The following is a 22,519-nucleotide window of genomic DNA, read 5'->3' on the forward strand; positions in this document are numbered from 1 at the left end:
AGGAACTAGCCTGACTTTCTTCTGATTGGTTTTGTTCTGAGGCCCTGTTACCGAATCCTGTCTCTTATCTCAAAAGTTGAAGGTCCCCCTGCCCCGGAGCCAGCTGCAATGTTCCCAGAGCACAAATTACTCCACAATCCCTTAACTGCAGAGTGGGCTGCCCGGAGTCAGCGGCTCCAAACACCAAGACCAGGGCGTGGAGCGGGAGCAGGAAAATGGAAGCCGTGCCGTCCAGATGCCTGTTTCTGTTATTACTCTCCACATGCAAACTGTCTCCGGAAGCTGCTGCAGAAGTTCAGGCACCATCAGGTAAAAGAAAAGAACACTTGGGTGACCAGGGGGTGAAAGTGTTACTGGGAGAAAGGAAGGGGATATTGGCAGAACTCTGGGTATTTGTTCCCCAAACCTAGGAACTTTTCAGGAAAGGCTGGATAAAGATCTGCCTTGCCTAGTAGAGAAGAGGGGAGTCTGACATCCTTCAGAAATAGGCTATCATGGACTTCCCTGGTGGTCCCATGACTTAAGGCTCCATGCTCCCAGTGCTGGAGGCCCCAGGTTCGATCCCTGGTCAGGGAGCTAGATCCCACATACCGCAACTAAAGATTCTGCATGCCACAACTAAGATTTGGCGTGGCCAAATAAATAAATATTATTTTAAAATGGGCTATTATGAGAGGAGTCCTCCTTCCACAAGTTAGTAAAGAAATAAAGCCTTGGAATGACAACTGTACTCCTGAATCTCTTTGGCCGTAGTATGAAGAGGAAAAATAGAGATGCCCTTGTGATTTAGAGTTGCTTTTTCTCCACTCAGTTCCTGCAAACTCTCTGTCTCTCTCTCTCTTTCTTCCTCCCACCCCTACCCTCATCTCTGGCTAGATGGTCCCGGCACCCAGGAACCTGTGCGGCTCACAGATGTCCAAGCTGCCATGGAATTCATCGCTGCTGCTGAGGTGGCTGTCATAGGCTTCTTCCAGGTTTGTTCAGATATTGCCACCTGCCCTTCTCCCAGTTCAGTTCAGTTCAGTCACTCAGTCGTGTCTGACCCTCTGTGACCAGAAATATGCTACCTTAAGGCAGCCATGCTAGTCACTTGCTGGCTGGATGATACTGCCTTAAAAGTCAAAGGGCAGGGTCTAATTTTAGCTTATCAATCAAGATCTCACAATCTCTAGATGTTGCCAGTCTCTGAATCACATCTTTCTCATATTTGTTTTGAGAGTTCTGAGGCTGCTGTCTGGGTCTCCCCGTCTGTACCTGCTTTGAAGCTTCAGTCAGTATTTTAACTTCCAAGGCAGGGCCCAGAGTAAACCAACTTGTATCAAGCAGGCAACACACTTGTGAATAGCTGCCTCCAGTCTAGAACCTCTTACCAAGTAAGGAGTCCCCCACTGTTCTTTTGCTTCCCAGGTGGCTGCATGGTAAAGAATCCGCCTGCCAATGCAGGAAACACAGGTTTAATCCCTGGGTCGGGAAGATCCCCTGGAGTAGGAAATGGCAACCCACCCCAGTATTCTTGCCTGGGAAATCCCACGGACAGAGGAGCCTGGTGAGTTACAGTCCATGGGGTCGCAAAGAGTCTGACACAACTGTACAACTGAGCATGCATACACACTCTTCTTCTTTTTTTTTTTGTTTTCGTTTGTTTGCTCTGAAATGTTGAACAAGGATGACATTTTGCATATTGAAGGTCTTAGCCAATCTTCCAGATTGGCTGCCTGGCTAAAAAAAATCAACCATAAAGGAGAAGGCATTATTCCAGCATTTTTCTTTTTCTCTGGAGGTAACATCTGGTGATTTCACAGCTAATCAATCCCCCACTCTCTCCTCTCAGACCTTCTTGTCTGTTTCTATTCATTAATTCCAAATCACCATCATCTTGTCTTTTCTGTGTACACAGCTGGAAATAAAATCGATGAGATATAAGTAGGGGAGGAAGACGGGAGTGGAGTGGGGAAGAGGGGGTGAGGCCTGGGGGCAAATTTTTCAGTGATGAGAGATCCGACCTGTAGACAAAAACAGCAGCCTACACTCAGGCGGGAGTGGCAAGGAAGTGAAACTGGAGGGTGCGGTAACCCAAATTGCCACCAGGTGTCGCTGTTTGCACCGAGAGCAAATTCACTCTAAGGAGCAGATTTTTAAAAAAAGACGAAGCCTTGAAGAACAATTGTTCATAACCTAAAATGAACTCCACACGCCCTTGCGGATGAGCAAAGTGCCAGCTCCCTCTACTTGACCCCAGCTGCAAGGCTAACCATGATCTTTTCTCTGAGCACATCTCCTTCTCTTGCCAGAGAAATGTCAAGGACAAACATGTTCACGGCTGTTTATTGCTCAGAGCTTCTGGGGAGGAGGGTCCCATGACCACAGGGAAATAAGGCTAGCTTGCTGTAAAAGGCCTGGAATCATCATTCAGAACAGGTTTCCCTGCTCTGTCTTGCAGGCCTTGGTTCTAGAGTTGGAGCAACAGTGGAAAGAGCACCCCAACGTCCTACACAGCCTTGTTAATAAAACTTCTAAGCTTCCACTTTAATTTCTCTTATTTTAATTTTCTCTTTTTTTGTCCTTTTGACCACACCTGTTTCTGATTTTTACGTTTCTTCTTTCCTCTACAAATTATTCCCCAAATATTTGCCACCTTTGGTTTATCAATGACTGTGGAGGCCAACTCTTCAGTCTTTGTGATTTTGAGCCCCCTCTCAGCTATTAACAAACTACAAGTTAGTCATTCAGTCATGTCTGACTCTTTGCAACCCATGGATGGTAGCCCGCCAGGCTCTTGTGTCCCTGGAATTCTCCAGGCAAGAAAACTAGAGTGGATAGCCATGCCCTTCTCCGGGGGAATCTTCCTGACCCTGTGTCTCCTGCATTACAGGCAGATTCTTTACCGGCTGAGCCACTAGTGAAGCCCAACAAGCTACAAGTTCTACGGTAAAACCAGATAGGTGTTCTAGACTTAGCCACTATGTCATAGTTACCTATTAACCCATCCAGCCTGGAAAATAAAACCATGTCCCTGAGAAGCCAGCCTACATTTTTAGAGGTCAATGTTGTCTCACTGGACACTTCGATTTGATAAGTGTGAGCATATTTCGACTCCCTAGTCTCTTTCCTCCAGAAACAACCTGTGGGTTTTTTTATTTTATTTTATTTTTTCCTTCTTGTCTTTAGGATTTAGAAGTACCGGCAGTGTCCCTAATCCACAGTGTGGTGCAAAATTTCCAAGACGTGTCTTTTGGGATCAGCACTGCCTCCGAGGTTCTGGCTCACTACAACATCACTGGGAATACCATTTCCCTCTTCCGTCTGGTAAGTCAGGTGGGCAGCTCCAGCCTTCTAGTTTTCCCTTGCGTTGTGAATACACAGACTTCGGAGACCAGAAAGGAGTCTAGATCTTGAATCGCAATGGTGATGCCAGCATCAGGGACCATATGAGGCGGATGGCTCAACTCAAGCTTCCTAAACAGATGCTGTCATGAAATGGGAAGAGGCCTGGACTGAGGGTCAGGACATAAGATTTACAGCACTGCTTTGTCACTGAGCAGCCATGTGACTTGGGCAGGTCACAAAACACTTTCTTGGTTTCAATTCTTTCATCTATAAAATAAGGGGAGTGGGAGGGAGGCTCAGGAGGGAGGGGATATATGTATACATATAGCTGATTCATGTTGTACAGCAGAAATTAACACAGCATTGTAAAGCAATTATACTCTAATTAAAATAAATAAACTTTAAAAAGAAAAAATACCAAGAAAAAACTACTGCATACAGCTGCATAATTTGGACATGGCATAGCTTAATTAGCCATTTTCCTATTTATAGATAATTTGGTGTGTGTATTAGTCTCTCAGTCATGTCTGACTCTTTGCGACCCCATGGACTGTAGCCCACCAGGTTCCTCTGTCCATGGAATTCTCCAGGCAAGAATAGTGGAGCCGGTTGCCATTCCCTTCTCCAGGGGATCTTCCCAATCTAGGGACTGAACTCAGGTCTCCTGGTTAGCTCTCTACAGATAATTAGATAATCCCAAGTATTTTATATTACAGCAGTTCTATAATAAATGCATTTATGGGGCTTCCCTGGTGGCTCAGACAGTAAAGAATCTGCCTGCAATGTGGGAGACCTGGGTTTGATCCCTGGGTCAGTTCAGTTCAGTCGCTCAGTCGTGTCCTAGTCTTTGCGACCCCATGTCGCAGCACGACAGGCCTCCCTGTCCATCACCATCTCCCGGAGTTCACTCAGATTCACGTCCATCGAGTCCATGATGCCATCCAGCCATCCCATCCTCGGTCGTCCCCTTCTCCTACTGCCCCCAATCCCTCCCAGCATCAGACTCTTTTCCAATGAGTCAACTCTTCACATGAGGTGGCCAAAGTACTGGAGCTTCAGAGATTTTTATATTTTTATATTTCCATATATATACTTTTTAGTATCTTCATATCTTTGAGAGTTTACTTACCTTTAACAAACATGTGTTAACAGCTACTGGGTTCTCTGTGCAAGGTAATGATCCTTAAAACACATTGAGTATATTCTCCCCTCTCATAGCTCTTAAAATATGATAGAGATTGTAAACGTAACATACAAGTATCTGTAATAGAAACAGCATCACCATGGGTAAAATATTGTGTGTGTGTGTGTGTGTGTTAGTTGCTCAGTCGTGTTCGATTATTTGAGATCCCATAGACCTCCAGGCCCCTATTTGAGTCCTCCAGGCTCCTCTGCCCATGGAATTCTTCAGGCAAGAATACTGGAGTGGGTAGCCGTTTCTTTCTCCAGGTGAAACATTACAAGAGTTTAAATGGTCAAAGCAGGATAGGCACTAAATGACTTGGCCCAAAACATCAGCTTTGTAACCCGTGATAAAGCTCTGGCTGAATGGCCTTAAGATTTATTCCGCATTCTGGACCTTCTGTATTGCCTGCACACATCAAATCCAGAAATGTGCAAAATATAACATGTCATTTTCCTCCTTTGAGCCATCTCCCAAACCCCTACCCTTTCCCTGTCCCTTTTACAATGAAGAAAATCAACAGTAGGTTAAGAAGATTTCAGTGAGTATTGGAACATAGTTCCCTTGTTCTCTTCTTAAGGATGTTCTCAGTACTGACATCAACACAGTTTCTAATGTTAATGCTATTATCAGCACAGTGTTAAGGGTAATATATTCTAATAAAAAGAATAAAAAATGAATTTAAAAAAAAGCAGAGGAGGAATTCTGACCAAAATAAGTTATGAAGGAGACAACTGAACTGGGATTTAAAGAACAGATAAAATTTGGACAACGTAGGGGAGAATTCATGGCCAAAATGGGGGAAAAAAGTTAAACTTGGGAGTGATCAAGCCAACTTGACTGGATCTCAGGGAACATGTTTTGGGCAGATGAATAAAAGAGCAATTTGATTGGAACCATATTGTCGAGAAATTTGAATACCAGCTTAATGAGTTTGCACTTAAGTTGACTGGTGCTGGGCAGCCCCTCAAGCCTTTAGATCAGGGGAGTAACAGGAACAGAAATGTGTTTGCGCAAGATTATTTTGGCAGCAATGAGTCAGATGGATGATTAGGCAAAAAAGACGAGAATAAAGAGAACTTTTATTAGGCTGAGGAGATAGATTGTGTGCTAAGGATCTGTAGCAAAGAGGTAGCAGCAGAAAGTGAAGAAAAGGCATCAGATTCTCTCTTTCCTTGACCTGGGAGCCTGCTTCTCTGGGTCCATCTCTTCTTTTAGTCTCCTTGAGTTCTCTTTCTCTGTCCACACTACTGCAAGGATCAGATATCAAATTACGGGAAGGAGGAGAGGTTGGAAGTCACAGTATCTAAGGAATAGTGAGGTTATAACAGAAGTAGGTATTTGTGATGTTTTCTTTGGTTGTTGAGTTTATGTTGTTGGTGGAATGTCAAAGTGAAGATGACCAGAGTCCAACGGAGATAAGAAAGTGAGCAAACATTAACGTTTCAAAATTTCTGGTCTGAATGTCCTTCCTACTACTCTTTATCCTCTCTCTTTCTTACGTTCTTCATCCAAATCGCTTTAAAATGTATTTTGTTTTCAGTGTCTTCAGCTTTCTTTAAGCTCTTAATACATTGTTATCTAATTTGCATTTCACTCCATTAAAATTGCTTTCATCCAGGTCACCATGGCTTCCATATCTCCAAACCCAGCCAACACTGTTTAGATCTTATTTTACTGACAATTTATGCTGTATTTGACATTGTTAGCCACTCTTTTCCCTTTAATATTCTCTTTCCTTGATCTAGGAACCTGCTTCTCTCGGTCCACCTCTTCCTTAGTCTCCTTGAGTTCTTCTCTTTCCCTGTCCACACCTCTGCCTGACCCAGTGCTCTTCCCAATCTAAGTTACAGAATCCATGGAGGCAGAGACTGTCTTATTCACTACTTCAGCCACTGAGCATTTAACAGCATCTGTCAGGACTTCCTCGGTGGTCCAGTGGTTAATAATCTGCAATTCCACTGCAGGGGCATGGGTTCGACCCCTGATCAGAGAACTAAGGTTCTGCATGGGGTGATCTGTGGCCAAAAATAAACTAAAAATAAATTTAAGTAAGCACCTTTAAAAAAACAAAATAAAAAATAAAAGTGCCTGCCATGTAGCAGGTACTCATAAATATTTGTTGAATAAATGAATATGTGAGTGAATCATTTTTTTTAATTTTTGGAAAAGGCTTTATTTACTTAGAGCAGTTTCAAATTCAGAGCAGAATATTGAGAGTAAAATGCAAAGATTCCCCTTATGTCTCCTGCCGCACACATCAGTGGCCTCCCCCGTCAGCAATGTCTCCACCAGAGTGGTAGATTTATCACAGCCGATTAAGCTACATTGAAATGTCATAACCACTCAAACTCTATATTTACATCATAGTTCACTTTTGGTGTTCTACAGTGTATGGTTTTGGACAATGAGTAATGGCATAAATCTATTGTTATGGTATTCCAGGATTTTCACTGCCCTTAAATTCCTCTGTGCTCTGCCTGTGAATGAATCAAGTAATGAAAGAATGAGTAAGTCTTCAGTAGTAGGATCTTTTCTTATGTTTGACGGTTATGTGCTTGTTGAGGATTCGGCATGTTTTATCTCTAGCCTGGACCTCTCCATGATTCAGATGCCTGCTGGATATAACTATTTGAATCGCCTCGTAAATACTGCAGTCCTGGAGTTTGAGCAAGCTCCAGGAGTTGGTGATAGACAGGGAAGCCTGGCGTGCTGCAGTCCATGGGGCTGCAAAGAGTGAGAGATGACTGAGCAACTGGACTGAACTGACTGACTGCAGTCTTCACTTAGTCAAAACTGAACTTGTCATCTTCCCTTGCTGTGTCACGTTCTTCCCATGAAAACACTATTTTACTGAAAAGCTTTGTTCATGCAGTCTCTAATCTTTGCCGATCATACCTCCCACCCTGTATTTGGAGCCTATGTTCTCCTTCACTCTTCTTTTTACTTTCTATTACATCAGTTTATTCAGGCACCATCAAAATATTTGTAGAGACACATAAAACACAAGTGATACTTCTGAAGGAAGACAGTAATCAACAATAATGTGTTCATAAACGTAAGGGAAAGGGTTAGTGGCTCAATTATGTCCAACTCTTTAGGACCACATGAACTGTAGCCCACCAGGCTCCTCTGTCTGTGGAATTCTCCAGGCAAAAATACTGGAGTGAATAGCCATTCTCTTCTCCAGGGGATCTTCCTGATCCAGGGATTGAACCTAGGTCTCCTTCACTGCAGGCAGATTCTTTACTATCTAAGCTATGAGAGAGGTCCCTTAACAGCAATGAAAACTCAGTGTTGTCGCTGGTGAGGCTCCGTGATAGAGTCTGATTTAGCCAGTCCCACAGCCATGGCCATGACACGTTGTTTTATTATCCAGTTAATACTTCCATCTTTATTAAATAGATTAAAGTATTTTCTGTGTCTATAGCTGCCCGTATCTTTTGTTGCTCCTGTGTTATTATTATTGATTCAGTTAATGTACTGATGGTGTTATGCACAAAATGGACTTTTCCTCTGCTCTTGCTATTTTGTTCCTTGCTTAGACTCTTAGCACCTTTGGCATAAACATTTTCAATACCTTCTTAATGGGTTTCCCTTCACTATTTCTTACTCGGTTTCTAGATTGGTATGACAATGATGGATTTAAAATGGACATTTGACCATGACACCTCCTTCTTAAAAACCTCTTCAATATTCCCCCATATTACAAGAACAAAATCAAGACATTTAAATGTGTAGTTTTTATGACCAGGCCACTACCTGCTTTTCCATTCCCTTTTCTAGCACATTCCCACCCTAGTCTCTACTGTTTCAACACCCAACTATACGCAGTATGAGGACATGATTCTATCATGTCACGGGGCTATTTCTCTGCCTAGAATGCCAGCCTCCCTCAGGGCCCCTTTCTCGAAGGCTCACCCAACCAACTCCTCCTCATATTCCAGTGACTCAGTTCCAGCAGCTTATCCTTCAGAAAGGCTCCCTGGAATCTCCAAATTGTCGTAACTACTCCTCTAAAGCATCCCAGGTCACACAGTGGTAAAGAACCTGCCTGCCAATGCAGGAGATGCAGGAGACTCAAGTTTGATCCCTGGGTTAGGAAGATCCCCTGGAGTAGGAAGTGGCAACCCAGTCCAGTAGTCTTGCCTGGAAAATCCCATGGACAGAGGAGCCTGGCAGGCTACAATCCATGGGGTCTCAAAGAGTCGGACACGACTGAGCACAGACAGAGTTTCCGCTAAAATCCCATGTAACTGACCACTTTGGAGTGCATGTCATGTATTTCTGTGTGTTTCACCTTTTACCCTACTACACCATGAGCTCATTCAAGGCAGGAACCATGACTTATTCATCTTTGTGTCCCAAAGGTCTACAGTAGGTCTCTGGTACCTCGAAGACACTCGGGAAGTGTTTGAGGAATTTACTCACTCCCGAAACTCTGTCTGAAGATGCCTGAGTCCCTTCAGCAGTTCTTCCCCCACCTGGACAGAAGCTGCTGGTTTGCACTGTAAAATAGGATTAAATCAAATCCTCCTGTGAAGAGTTTTGGTGAGAAAGATATGGCCTATGTATAAAATAGATCATAATAAGGTCTTAGTGTATTTCACAGGGAGCTATATTCAATATACTATAATAAACCATAATGGAAAAGAATATGAAAATATACATACATTATATATAAAAAATATATAATTGAATAACTTTGCTGTGTACCAGAGACTAACATAACATTGTAAGTTAACTATACTTCAATTTAAAAAAAAAAGATTTTTTTTTTTTAAGAAAGATATAAAAGGTTACACTAATGCATTTCCTGGTACCGCTGAACTATTTGTAGCAACCTGTCAATACAAAAAATTCCAATTAGCTACAGATCCACAAGTACTTCTTCCCCCGTTTGTTGTTTATAGTCTTATGAAAGCCTGATTTAAAAGTCCTAGTTCCACCAAGATACACATTTGGAAAGAAAAACCAGTGCTTGTTGCTTCCAGTGTCTCTGCAGGTTTTACGACCTCTAACGAACGCTTTAACTTTGTTTACGATTTATTCTCTACAAAGCCCTGTTGATGACTTCCCAGAGCTGCTTCCTCTTCTTTAGAATCTGCTGGTTATTTCTCACCAGTGACAGACCTACACCGAATGAACTCTTGGAACCTCTGTGGACAAGATTATTTATGTGCCATACTGAAAACAAGCACCCTGCTCCATTGGCGGGTCTGTGGTGACAGCTTTTAGATAAACATTTTTTTCTCAGTTTCAGTTCAGTTCACTTCAGTCGCTCAGTTGTGTCTGACTCTGCGACCCCATGAACTGCAGCACACCAGGCCTCCCTCACCAACTCCCGGAGTCCACCCAAACCCATGTCCATTGAGTCGGTGATGCCATCCAACCATCTCATCCTCTGTCATCCCCTTCTCCTTCTGCCCTCAAGCTTTCCCAGCATCAGGATCTTTTCCAATGAATCAGCTCTTCGCATCAGGTCACCAAAGTCTTGGACTTTCAGCTTCAACTCAGTCCTTCCAATGAACACCCAGAACTGATCTCCTTTAGGATGGACTGGTTGGATCTCCTTGCAGTCCAAGGGACTCTCAAGAGTCTTCTCCAACACCACAGTTCAAAAGCATCAATTCTTCGGCACTCAGCTTTCTTTATAGTCCAATTCTCACATCCATACATGACTACTGGAAAAACCATGGCCTTGACCAGACGGACCTTTGTTGGCAAAGTAACGTCTCTGCTTTTGAATATGCTGTCTAGGTTGGTCATAACTTTCCTTCCAAGGAGTAAGCGTCTTTTAATTTCATGGCTGCAGTCACCATCTGCAGTGATTTTGGAGCCTTACACTTTGGAAAATTCAGTCCAAATTTTACTAGGATTATTATTCAGATTTGGGGGATAATTTTTTTAAAAAAGAAAAAGAACATCAACCACGACTGTTCTCTTTTTTTAGTGTTTTCTTAAATTGAGGTATATTTAAAAGTTTGGCATTGAACAAACTGAGGCTTTTAATATACTCAAAAAATACCATACAATGTGATCATGCCCTTCAGAAGAGGATCCCAATGTTTAGAAATGATAATCAATTCCTGTGTCCTGTAGGGGTGGTCTGGGAGTGAACAGACATATTTACACAGTGGACATGGTCTTCACTGATTCCTGCCCGTTGGTCTCTGTGACTCTATGTAGACCCATTGCTGCTGCTGCTAAGTCACTTCAGTTGTGTCCGACTCTGTGCGACCCCATGGACTGCAGCCACCCAGGTTCCTCCATCCATGGGATTTTCCAGGCAAGAGTACTGGAGTGGGTTGCCATTGCCTTCTCCTTGTAGACCCATTAGGAGGCCCTTTTACATCTGCAGTTAAGACTTCTTCTTGACACTGGGAAATGTGAACCAATTGCAGATCTTCTGATACTTTCTTTTATTTAAGATCTAGAATTTCATCTGTTTTTATTAGTGCCTAATTTAGGATAGGCACTAGAATCTGATGAAATTATTATATCATCCCTGTGTGCACTTAGTCACTCAGTTGTGTCTGACTCTTTGTGACCCCATAGACTGAAGCCCGCCAGGCTCTTCTATCCACAGGATTTTTCAGGCAAGAATATTGGAGTGGGTTGCCATGCCCTCACCCAGGGGATCTTCCTGACCCAGGGATCGAACCCAGGTCTCCATCATTGCAGGGGAATTCTTTACTGTCTGAGCCACCAGGGAAGCCCATTATTGACCCTGCATTATCAATAAAGAAACTAAAGTTCAATGAGCTTGATTCTGATGTCTAGACTCTCAGAACTATAGAGTCACAAACATCTGACTCATACCCAGCATTCTCCAGGCCAGAATACTGGAGAATGCCCCTAGCCAAGCAGAGAATCAGAGCAGAGTGCATAAAAATAAACTAAGAAAGGCAATAGTAAGATATGCCAAATTTTAAAATATTTTTCTAAAGTATATATATAAATTTATTTATTTTTGGCTGCACTGAGTCTTCACTGCTGTGCACGGGCTTTCTCTAGTTGTGGTAAGCAGGGACTATTCTTTAGTTGCGGTGTGTGGGCTTCTCATTGTTGTGGCTTCTCTTGTTGCAGAGCGTGGGCTCTAGGGCACGTGGGCTCAGCAGGTTCAGCTCACAGGTCCTGGAGTTCAGGTTCAGTAGTTGTGGTGCATGGGCTCTGTTGCTCTGCAGCATGTGGGATCTTCCTGGACCAGGATTAGAACCCATGTCTCCTGCATTGGCAGGCAGATTCCCAAGCATTAGACCACCAGAGAAATCCTTAAGTATATATTTACCAAGTATATGGTAACCAAGCAGCTTATAAAAACAAACCTCAGAGACGAGAGGGCATGTACTGAACAAATGATTTTTCCATGGTAGCCAAGATATTTAATATTGTAACTGGTGCAAACTAAAACAACTTTAATGTTTTACAAAAAGCTAGGTTGTTAATTACAGAAATCTACCAGAATTAATTCAAAGGAGTATTGCCAAAACACTAACAAACAGAAAAAGAATGATGAAATCCATTGGTATGATCCAGTGTCTGAATCATACAATAATCTACATCTGATACTCTCGGGGAAACTCAAAATTGTATTGTAGGGTGACAACCCTTCTGGTTAACTGTTTCTGTTTTTCTTTTGGTCTCTTTTCTTGAGGAGAAAAATAATGTGATTTTTCAAGGAAAATTCTTTTCAAAAACTGGAAAAATATATTAAAAAATATTTTCTCCCACTCTGGGATCCAGGGTCGGATTTTCTTTCCAGGGCATTATGCAAATAAATTCCCTTTACAGAAGGGAGGTTTTCTGTTTAAATGTTTCCAGGAACCCTACACATGAGCACTCCGGAGTTTGTTGGTTTAAGAAATAGAGAAATACTCAGGTATGCTTCATTTAAAGAGCCATGACCAACCGGAGAGGCTTCGGGAGGATGGCTTTTATGAAAGATCTTTGCTTCTTAGAGAATGTTATCACCCCTTCACAAACTCTGCCTTCCCTATACTGCATTCCTCAAGTCCAGAGCCACCTGGAGTAGCTGGCATTTCCTGTTCATCCTGTTCTGAGAAATGCTAGGGTTTGCGGGAAAAGAGAGCAGCAAGGGAGGAGCTCCTGGCTCTGAGCACAGTTCTATCCGCTGTGGTGCAGACACCAGGCCTCCAAGTTTCTAGAAAAATAACCAGAAAGTATTTAGACATATTAAACATAAAAAGGATCCTGGTTGTGATTACAATAATGATTCTGATGGTTGTGCAATTAGCAAAACCTTAGGAAGGAAAGGTACAAGGCATTGCTAAGTCACTTTAGTCGTGTCTCCTCTGCAACCCCATGGACTGTAGCCCGCCAGGCTCCTTTGTCCATGGAGTTCTCCAGGCACGAATACTGGAGTGGGTTGCCATTTCCTCCTCCATGGGGTCTTCCCAACCTGGGGACTGAACTCGTATCTCCTGCCTGTCCTGCATTTGCAGGCAGATTCTTTACCACTAGCACAACCTGGGCATTATGCAACTTTAAAAATCCTTTGTGCTCATTTTCTTTCTCCTAGAGGAGAGGGATGGGAGAAGGGTGGGCGAGGCCCCACCTAGGATGACTTTTTCTCCTGCTTTCATAGTTCTCTCCCAGGATTTCTCTCAAATAGTGTGAATTTTAAAACAATTAAATATGCAAAGGGAACTCACATTTTAAAATATCCTATGGTTTCGATGAATTTTTTTCAAGATTCTTTTTTTAAAGGCAAACATTTTCTGTACCTCGGCATTTATGTATTTCATAAGTTTGAGTTGTGAAAAAAAAAAAAAACAATCATAAGGTGATTAAGTCGCCAGCTGAGTGAATGTCAGCACTTCTGGATCTCAGTACTTTGGTGTAGTCAAAGCATTTTAAACAAAACAAAACAAAAACACACACTAGTTATAAATGAAAAGGTTGATGACTACATTGAAATTAACTTCTATTCATATGCAGTTACCATTAAAATAGAAGTCCCCAGTGAGAAAAGATATGTAATATATAGCCATAAAGGGCTCATATCCCAAATATATAAAACATCCTCAGATCAACAAGGAAAGGATCAACTCAACAGAAAAATAAGCAAGTGACTTGAACAGACACTTCAAAAAAAGATGATCTATAACTAGTTAATTGGGGAATTGGAGGTTAAACCACAATGAAATACTACCACATATTCATCAAAATGAATAAAATTAGAAAGGCAGATAATACCAAGTGCTGGCCAGGATGTGAAAAATTGGGATCTTTCAAACAGTACAGATGCAAGTGTACATTATCATTCATTTTAGAAAATAGCTTGGCCTTATCTCCCAAAAAAACATCAACATGCACATCAAAAATATACATACCTTATCATCAAAAATGTCAACCCTAAATACATGCTCAATAGATATAGAGGCATGAGTTCCAAGAGAAATGAACAAGAGAGTTCATTGCAGCATTATTTTAATAACCAGATCCTAGAAACAACCTAAAAATCAGTAGTAAAATAAGATTTTGCATATTTATACAATGGGATACTATTACAGCAAGGAAAATGAACATATTACAGCCATATGCAATAATATGGATGACTCTTACAAACAAAATAATTGAGATACACAAACAAAAAAACATAGTCTGTTTCCACTTACATCATTTTTTTAATGCATCTTTACTGCACGTGGGATCTTAGTTCCCCAGCCAGGAACCAAACCCACACCACCTGCATTAGAAGCATGGAATCTTAACCACTGGACCACCAGGGAAGTCCCTACATAATATTTTTAAAAAGATTAAACTAAACTGTGACAGTGAGATGCATTTTTAAGCAGTAAAGTTATAAAGAATGAAAATTGTCATGTTAAAGTCAGGATAATAGTGAACATTGGCAGAAAAATAACATTATAAAATGGACATGAACTTGAGCAAACTCTGGAAGATCATGAAGGACAGGGAAGCCTGGTGTGCTGCAGTCCATGGGGTCGCAGAGAGTCATATACAACTTAGCTACTAAACAACAATAGAAAGATCACAGAGGGCTTCAGACATTCTGGCAAAATTCTATGTCTTTCCCTGAGTGGTGGTTCCACAGTTGTTTACTCTGCGACAATTTTTTGAGCTTTATATTTTCCATTTTGTGCTTTTCTCTGCATGTGTGTTTTATTTCACATTAGAAATGTACCTAAATAAAACATAAATCTGATCCTGTAAGTGGCTCCCCTTGCCCTCAGGTTAGAATTTAATTACTTATCTTGACCTCAAGGTTCTGTGGGAATTTGCCCTGCCTACCCCATTGCCCTGATGGCTCAGATCCTAAAGAATCTGCCTGCAGTGCAGAAGACCTGGGTTTGATCCCTGAGTCAGGAAGATCCCCTGGAGAAGGAAATGGCAATCCACTCCAGTACCCTTGCCTGGGAAATCACAAGAATAGAGGAGTCTGGCCAGCTGCAGTCACTTTCCACCCCACTGTCCATGTCTCTCTCCTACTGCACTTAACATCCACTGCTATAGTCGAGCTAACCTAACTGCAGCTTCTAGAACGGAACGTCTGTCATCTTTTTGCCTTTTGCAAACCCTGTTCTTTATTTAAAACTCCCACCCCATCTTCATTCATCTGACCAAGTCTTAGCCATTCATTAGGAGCTGTCTCTTCCTGGAAGCATTTCTCCTCTTCCTTAGGTGACATATGGGTCTGTGATGATACTTGTTACATTCTGTGGGATATTCCTGTTTACTTTTCTGTGACCCACAGGACAGTGCATTCCTCAAGGGCCAGGCACATTTACCTTTCTGTCTTTGGAGACTGAGTTAGTGCCTGACTTGAAGTTAATAGTTCAGAAACATTTATTGATGACAAAACAGTGACAATTTTATCCTTTCTGTGTGACCCAGGTGGATAACAAACAACTGGATTTAAAGGGTGAAGACATTGAAAGCATGGATGCCACCAAGTTAAGCCGTTTCATTGAGAGTAACAACCTCCACTTGGTTACAGAGTACAACGCTATAGTAAGTAGCCCCTGTCTCTAGACCCTTAAGTCCCTTTGTCAGGGAGGGTAATTGCCTTCATAGGAGAAATCCTTTCCTCCAAGCATTCTGATCTTTTAATGAATAATAACAGTTGTTATTGTTGTTTAGTCACTAAGCCATGTCAGACTCTTTTGGGACCCCATGAACTGTAGCCCACTAGGCACCTCTGTCCATGGGATTTCCCAAGCAAGGGTATGGGACTGGGTTGCCATTTCCTTTTCCAGGGGATTTTCCCAACCCAAGACTCAAACCCAGGTCTCCCGCATTGCAGGTGGATTCTTTACCAGCTGAACCACAAGGGAAGCCCAAGAATACTGGAGTGGGTAGCCTATCCCTTCCCCAGTGGATCTTCCCGACCCAGGAATCAAACCAGGGTCTCCTGCACTGCAGGTGGATTCTTTACCAACAGAGCTACCAGGGCAGCTCATAATAACAGTAACCATCATTAAATCAACTTGAAATTGTTTATATTGCCATCCCTACTACAACCCTTAAGATTGATAAACTTGTTCTTACCCAACAAAGAAAGAAATGGAAAAGTGAGATGACATGTTACATGACTAGTAAGACAGTCAGAATGCAAAGTTAAGGTGACTAATCAAAAACTTCTGAGTTTGATTGCAAGAGAGTTCAGTGAAGCAACTCTGATGTGACCAGCATTCTAGACCATGCTTCTCAAACAAGATGGCAAGCTTGCCACAACTGCAAAAATGCTGAAGGTCAATTTTTTCCCTAAAGCATTAGAGACCAATACTTTTGTAAAATACAAATGAGCTGTTTAAAAACACTGATCACATATTTGGATGTTGCAACAATGTAAAATTTCTAAAAGTTTTTACACACCTATTCCCATTTTCTGTGTCTACCTCTTTGCAGACTCATGACCAGCAGTTCTGTCGGGTACAATCATCACTTGCCTAGACCCTCCTGGAGTCTCAGGTTTCTTTCTGGGTGTCTTCCTCGGTTGTTGCATGCTGTCTACAACCTGGGTGAAGGTGTTGGTCCACCTGTCCTGATAATCTTCTGGCCTTCTAACATCTACAGCTTATAGAATTACCTTATATATCCTAGCTTTTACTTTCCTGAACTTACATCATTAAGTGATGGAGTGTTGATTTCCAGGGATCTACCTCGTCTCCAAAATGCTGCACATTCTCTCATAACGGTACTTTATATGCATGTCATGCTTTTCAGAACTAACAAAACCCTTTTATGTCACTTTTTCATATAATACAGATTTTTTTTGAGGTAGAAGAGAGGAGATTATTATGTCCATTTTATAGAGCAGAACTCTCGAGTTCCAAGAAACTTTCAATATTACACAGTAAGTAGAAAAGACATCACTGAAGGGAGAAATTTTGATGATGCATGAAGTCATATTGTCTATTTCCATTTTATAGGAGAGGAAATGGGAGTTCAGAAAAGTGAAGTGACTTCCTCAAGCCCTACAACTTGTCATTTGAAGTTCAGTGACAGCCCTGTCCACTTGTCCCAGCTTTTTTCATGACTGATCTGTCTAACTGAGTCCTGTGGTTTTTCCATTCCCCCCACATAGCCTACAACAGAAAACACCCCTCTTCCTGTTGACTAAATTCCTGCCTACCTCTCACACCATGTTTGTCGCCATAGAATGGTGATCCCATTTCCATTTCTGCTAGGATTGCAAACACATGCATCCCAGGGGCACTGGTAGCAATAATTTAAAAGGCATTGAAAAGTGCCTAGACCATTATCATTCTGGTCATTGTCTATAAGGCTGCCAGGAGTACATTGGGGACCAGAAAAGATGATCTTCCAGTCCCTGGTTTATGACCTAGGGTCCTGGAATTCCACAGGTAAATGAGGGCAGAGGCAAAGACTAGCCTTCCTAAGTTCTGATGATTGGGCCATCTCTCATCTTATAGAACAATAACACATTTTGTTGAGTTGTACTTTAGAGGCGACACCAACTCATATCAAAAAGAAATTAGGAAAGAATTTCTCCAGAGAAGTAAGTTTTATCATGACTTTTTCATATCCCAAAAGTAGTGTTTTTCTCTTTTTGAGACCTGCCCCCACTACTATGGTTATTTCTCATCTGTTTCTGGTGCAGAGGTTTGTACCAGTAGCAACTGGGCAGAAATTCCCAGTCCTGTAGTTGACCTCCTGTGCACTGTTAATGCATACACTCAACACTTGGCTTCAAGATGAAAATCGGACTGTGTCTATTACGATTAAACTCATCATTTCTGCAATGTTCAATCTCTTCCTCTATCCTCTCACTATATCATTTGACTCTTTAGCTTTGGTTTTTTGACTCTTCCCAAGATTTATCCTCTATCTCTGTTCTAGGAGGGTAGATTGCACGCTATAAATTTAAGTAACAAAACAAGAGACAATTATTTAAATTTCTAACCTTCCCAATTTAAAATTGAAGCCCTGTTTTAAACTCCAGGGAGAAAGTTTTTGGAAGGAACTTATTGGATCCTCCTTGCCTACATGTCAGCCAGTAGAGCTGAAAATTCTCTACAGGGTAGTATGTAGCTTCTGGGAGAATCCTATTTAGTGACTCCCGTTCCCATCATCCTGGGACTTTGCCCAAAGGTTCATTAACCTACAGCTCTCTCTCTGTGCACATGCTAGTTTTATAGCAATACTCTCTGTATTTAGAAGGGAGAGGTAAGAAGAAATGGGATTTTGTTTAAAATAGAGACAGTCGCAGCACTGCTTCTGAAAAGGGAAATGCAGGGGGCTCGAGTCATAGTTTTACAGTCTCCCTTCTATCCTCCCTCTGCTCATAGCTGTCTCCTCCACTCGACCATCCACAGCCTCAGGGGCAATCACCAGCTCTAATCAGCAAAGAAGGGCCAAACTTCCCGTCTCCTGAAGCAGTTATCTTACGGCTGACCTGAAATGGACTAACTCAACCGAGCTTAGGGCTGAGTTGATTTTCTTGAGGTTTTGCCATCAGCTGTACAGGAGTCTCATGGATAGTCTCATGTATAGAGTCTGTACTCTTTAAGTACAGACTCTCAAGTCACTCTGCCTGCTGAGAATTCCAGCTCATCACTTATGTGACTTTAGGAGATCTTGCACCTCAATGTCTTTCTTTATAAAACTGGGGCTTTGAGGATTAAATTAGTTATTATACATAAAGACCTGAAAACACTACCCAGCACATCATAAGCCCTCAAAAGTGTACACTACTAACAAGGATTCCAAATCCCATTTTAAGTGTATCTGGCTTCTCTTGGTTTTACGTTTGTTTTGCTTTGTTTTTGCTGTGCTGTGTGGCCAGCAGGATCTTTGTTCCCTGATCAGGGAAGGAACCCATACTTCCGACAGTGAAAGCTTGGAGTCCTAACCACTGGACCACCAGGGAATTCCCAAAATCTGACTGCCCTTGCCACATTTCAAAAGAGGTTGAAAAAAGTGACTAAAATATTCCATGGTGTATTTGTTGTCTAATGATGCATAACAGTTTATTCCAAAATGTAACAACTTAGAACAGAAAAATAATTGATTATCTCATATAGTTTCTGTGGGTCAAGTTTGGGAGTGGCTAGGGATGGGGGCCTCTGATCCCAAAGGCTCATGTGAGGTTGCAGCCGTTGGTCAGGGAGGCAACATCTGAAGGTTTGATGGGGGCTGGAAGATTTCTTCCAAGATGATTCAGTCACCTGATTGGCAAGTCAGTGCTGGTTGTTAGCAGGAGAACTTAGTTCCTTCATAGGAACTATGTGAATCTCTTCCCAGGGCTGGTTGAGTGGACAGTATAAGAGGCTAAGTGATACAGGAGAGAACAAAGCAGATGCTACTATGTCTTCTATGACCTAACCCTTGGAGGTCACACTCCATCACAGTATCCCTTTGGTTACTCAGCTCCACCCTGTTCAGTGTGGGGATGAGGGATCTACTAAGTTGCATAAAAACTAGGAGAGTGAAACTGATCCAAAGCCATCTTGTAGGAATTGCCATTGGTGTGATGGGTGGACAGCTATCATTTATGGTCCAGTGTACCTAGTCGTTGAGTTGCCACTAATATTTTTTCCCCTCCTTTTCTCTTTCATTCTGCTTTAATACATTTCAATTTGCCAGACTGCAATTGGGCTATTCAATAGTATGATTCCAATTCATCTTCTACTGATTATGAACAAGGCCTCCTCAGAGTTTGAAGAAAACTTGCACAGATTTCAGGAGGCAGCTAAGCTCTTCCAGGGGAGGGTAAGTCTGGACCGGGAGATTCCCTTTTGAATACTCAGCTGTAGGACACCAGAGAAAGAGAGATGGGGCTAGGGAAGCGAGAGAAATGAGGAACATAATTATGGTTAAGAGATAACGAAGTAAGAACTGGAGTATAATCAATCCCATTACTCTGCCCTAAAACTTAAGGTGTATTTTCAACTGTTAAAGATGTATTTAATCATATCTTCCATTAGCAGTAAGTCTATTTCTTTGTTATTCATTGATGGGTGGACAAAAAATAGAGATCCAAAGAGACTGAACATAAAAATCACCTGTTAGTCATGAGAGCTTCATGTATCTGTGCTGTGCCAAGTAACTTCATTTGTGTCTGACTCCTGGTGACTCTATGGCTTGGTAGCCTGCCAAGGCTCCTCGTCCATGGGATTTTCCAGCCAAGAATCCTGGAGTGGGTTGCCATGCCCTCCTCCAGGGATCTTCCTGACCCAGGGATCAAACCCATGTCTCCTGAATTGCTGGCAGATTCTTTACCACTGAGCCACCGGGGAAGCCCCGTGATTTATTTACTCCTTACTATAAACTCTGAAATTTTAGACCTCAGGGCTTATTTCTCACATAAAACACATATCTTGTACCTACTGCCTACTGGATAAGCAATAAATGTTTTTTTTTCCCTTCCCCACTTTGTGCAGTTCTGCTTATGTCAGTGAAATAGTAAAACTTCAACTACTTCAAGTCTACTGCATTGAACTAGAGACCCCAATGATGAGAGCTATTTAGTAAAAAAAAAAAAAGAAAAAGAAAAAAATTTTTCTGGTGGTTGTTTCCCTAACATTGGAAGTTTTCAGCATTGCTAAATGTAGATAACTCTCTAACTAAACTGTTATCAAGGAGATTTCCGCATTGGGCAGAAGGTTTGGTTTAATAATATAAAATAGTTAACAATTATTTACAGTCTGAGCCACCAGGGAAGCCCTATCAAGCACTTACTATATATGTTACAAACTGTACTAGAAATATTATCTGTTCTCTCATTCAGTCTCCCCTCAACAAAATCCAGTGAGAACACTGAATCTCAGAGAGGCTGAGTAATGTACCCAAATTCAGACAGCTAGAACGTACTAGAGGCAACATTTAAAAAGAATTCTCCATGTTTAGCCATTTAGACCATACTTTCTCCCTTAGCTAATCATTAAACTGTCTTCCAATTCTATGTTCTTAAAATTAAATAGACCTGATCCAAAGGAAAAAAACCTAAAACAATGCAAAGTAAAAGAAGAAATTCATTTTAATTCAATGAAGATTTAAATTGTGTGGCACAGACCCTAAGTTCAATCAGTGTAAACTGCAACAATCACCAAGTGTCTCTTTCTTCCAAGGACCTCAGACAGATCTTTCTCTTTCAAATTTCCCCAACTGCAGATTCTTTTTATTCTGGTGGACAGTGGAGTGAAGCAAAATGAAAAGGCGATATCATTTTTCAAACTAAAGATGTCTGAACTGCCTGCTTTAGCAATTTACCAGACTCTGGATGATAAGTGGGATACATTACCTATAACAGAAGTCTTAATAGAGCAAGTGCAAAATTTTTGTGATGGATTCCTGAAAGGGAAGGGATTGGTAAGTATGAAACTGCAGGTAAAGCAAGTGGAGGCTTTTATCCCTCTCAGTTCAGTTTTGTCACTCAGTCATGTCCGACTCTGTGCAACCCCATGGAGTGCAGACTGCCAGGCTTCCCTGTCCATCACCAACTGCCAGAGCTTGCTCAAACTCATGTCCATCGAATCAGATCCATGTTACCTCTCAGTCCCTTTAATTTTCTGTTGAATAAAAATTCTTTGACCTCCACTGGATTTGATTAAACGGAAAGGAGTAGGAAGATGTGGTGGTCAGGGTCGAGACTCTTTTTAGGATGTAATCATGGGAGTGAGTGAACGGCGCTCAGTTGTGTCAGACTCTTTGTGACCCTATGCACTACAGTCCATGGGATTCTCCAGGCCACAATATTGGAGTGGGTAGCCTATCCCTTCTCCAGGGGATCTTCCCAACCCAGGGATTGAACCCAGGTCTCCCTCATTGCAGGTGGGTTCTTTACCAGCTGAGCCTCAAGGGAAGCCCAAGAGTACTGGAGTGGGTAGCCTATTCCTTCTCCCGGGGATCTTCCTGACCCAAGAATTTAACCGGGGTCTCCAGCATTGCAGGTGGATTCTTTACCAACTGAGCTATCAGGGAAGCCCATAGTCATGGGAACCAAACCAAAACAGAACTCCAAAAGCACTTTGGGGAAGGTCTTGCATATTCAAAGGAGCTGAATTTTGGATTTTACCATTCTGTGTACAATATCGATGGGAAACAAGTCAAATTCATATGAAGAATTCATGAGATAACAGTGGAAGATGAATTTAGAGCTTTCAGGAGGGATTAAATAGCTTAATTTGTTAATCTCAGAGTTCAAAAACAAGATTGGGCTCCAGAGCTGAATATCCATGTCATGATGTTTTTCAGAGAGAAAATCATGAATCAGAAGAGAAGATGTCAAAGGTGGAACTCTGATTGCTTCCCTGTTTCTTCTGCATACAATCAAGTAACTACTTTATGCCAAATAAAAAGGGGTCAATAAAAAGACTCAAATCTCAGAGAAACTATATAACAGACTCACCAAGCTTCACACACACACACACACACACACACACACACACACACACAAAACTCCAATTTGTTCCTTAAAATCTCAATTACTCTACTTGCCCTTTCTTTTAAATTTTCTATACTGTCTACTACCCATCTGATTTTTCTCTTCTACATTCA

At 41.8% G+C, this 22,519-nt stretch overlaps 1 protein-coding gene across 1 annotated transcript; it reads left to right on the forward strand.

Annotated features, from left to right (window-relative positions):
* The first annotated feature begins 215 nt into the window (after positions 1–215).
* ERP27 (endoplasmic reticulum protein 27) lies at positions 216–22,264 on the forward strand. Its single transcript, XM_052641209.1, has 7 exons — positions 216–309; positions 877–974; positions 3,169–3,306; positions 15,392–15,508; positions 19,607–19,732; positions 21,134–21,331; positions 22,217–22,264. Exons 1-7 carry the CDS (start codon positions 216–218, stop codon positions 22,262–22,264), a joined length of 819 nt encoding a protein of 272 aa, XP_052497169.1.
* The last annotated feature ends 255 nt before the right edge of the window (positions 22,265–22,519 follow it).

This window comes from Budorcas taxicolor, chromosome 5 (assembly GCF_023091745.1).
Source record: "Budorcas taxicolor isolate Tak-1 chromosome 5, Takin1.1, whole genome shotgun sequence".
Taxonomy (NCBI): Eukaryota; Metazoa; Chordata; class Mammalia; order Artiodactyla; family Bovidae; genus Budorcas; species Budorcas taxicolor.

Bases quoted from the DNA above. Each gene is read 5' to 3' on its own strand.
- ERP27 (XM_052641209.1), top strand. From the start codon at position 216: ATGGAAGCCGTGCCGTCCAGATGCCTGTTTCTGTTATTACTCTCCACA. The intron at 15,509-19,606 runs GTAAGTAGCCCC...TCAATTTGCCAG, and splicing joins TTACAGAGTACAACGCTATA to ACTGCAATTGGGCTATTCAA. The intron at 19,733-21,133 runs GTAAGTCTGGAC...CCCCAACTGCAG, and splicing joins CTAAGCTCTTCCAGGGGAGG to ATTCTTTTTATTCTGGTGGA.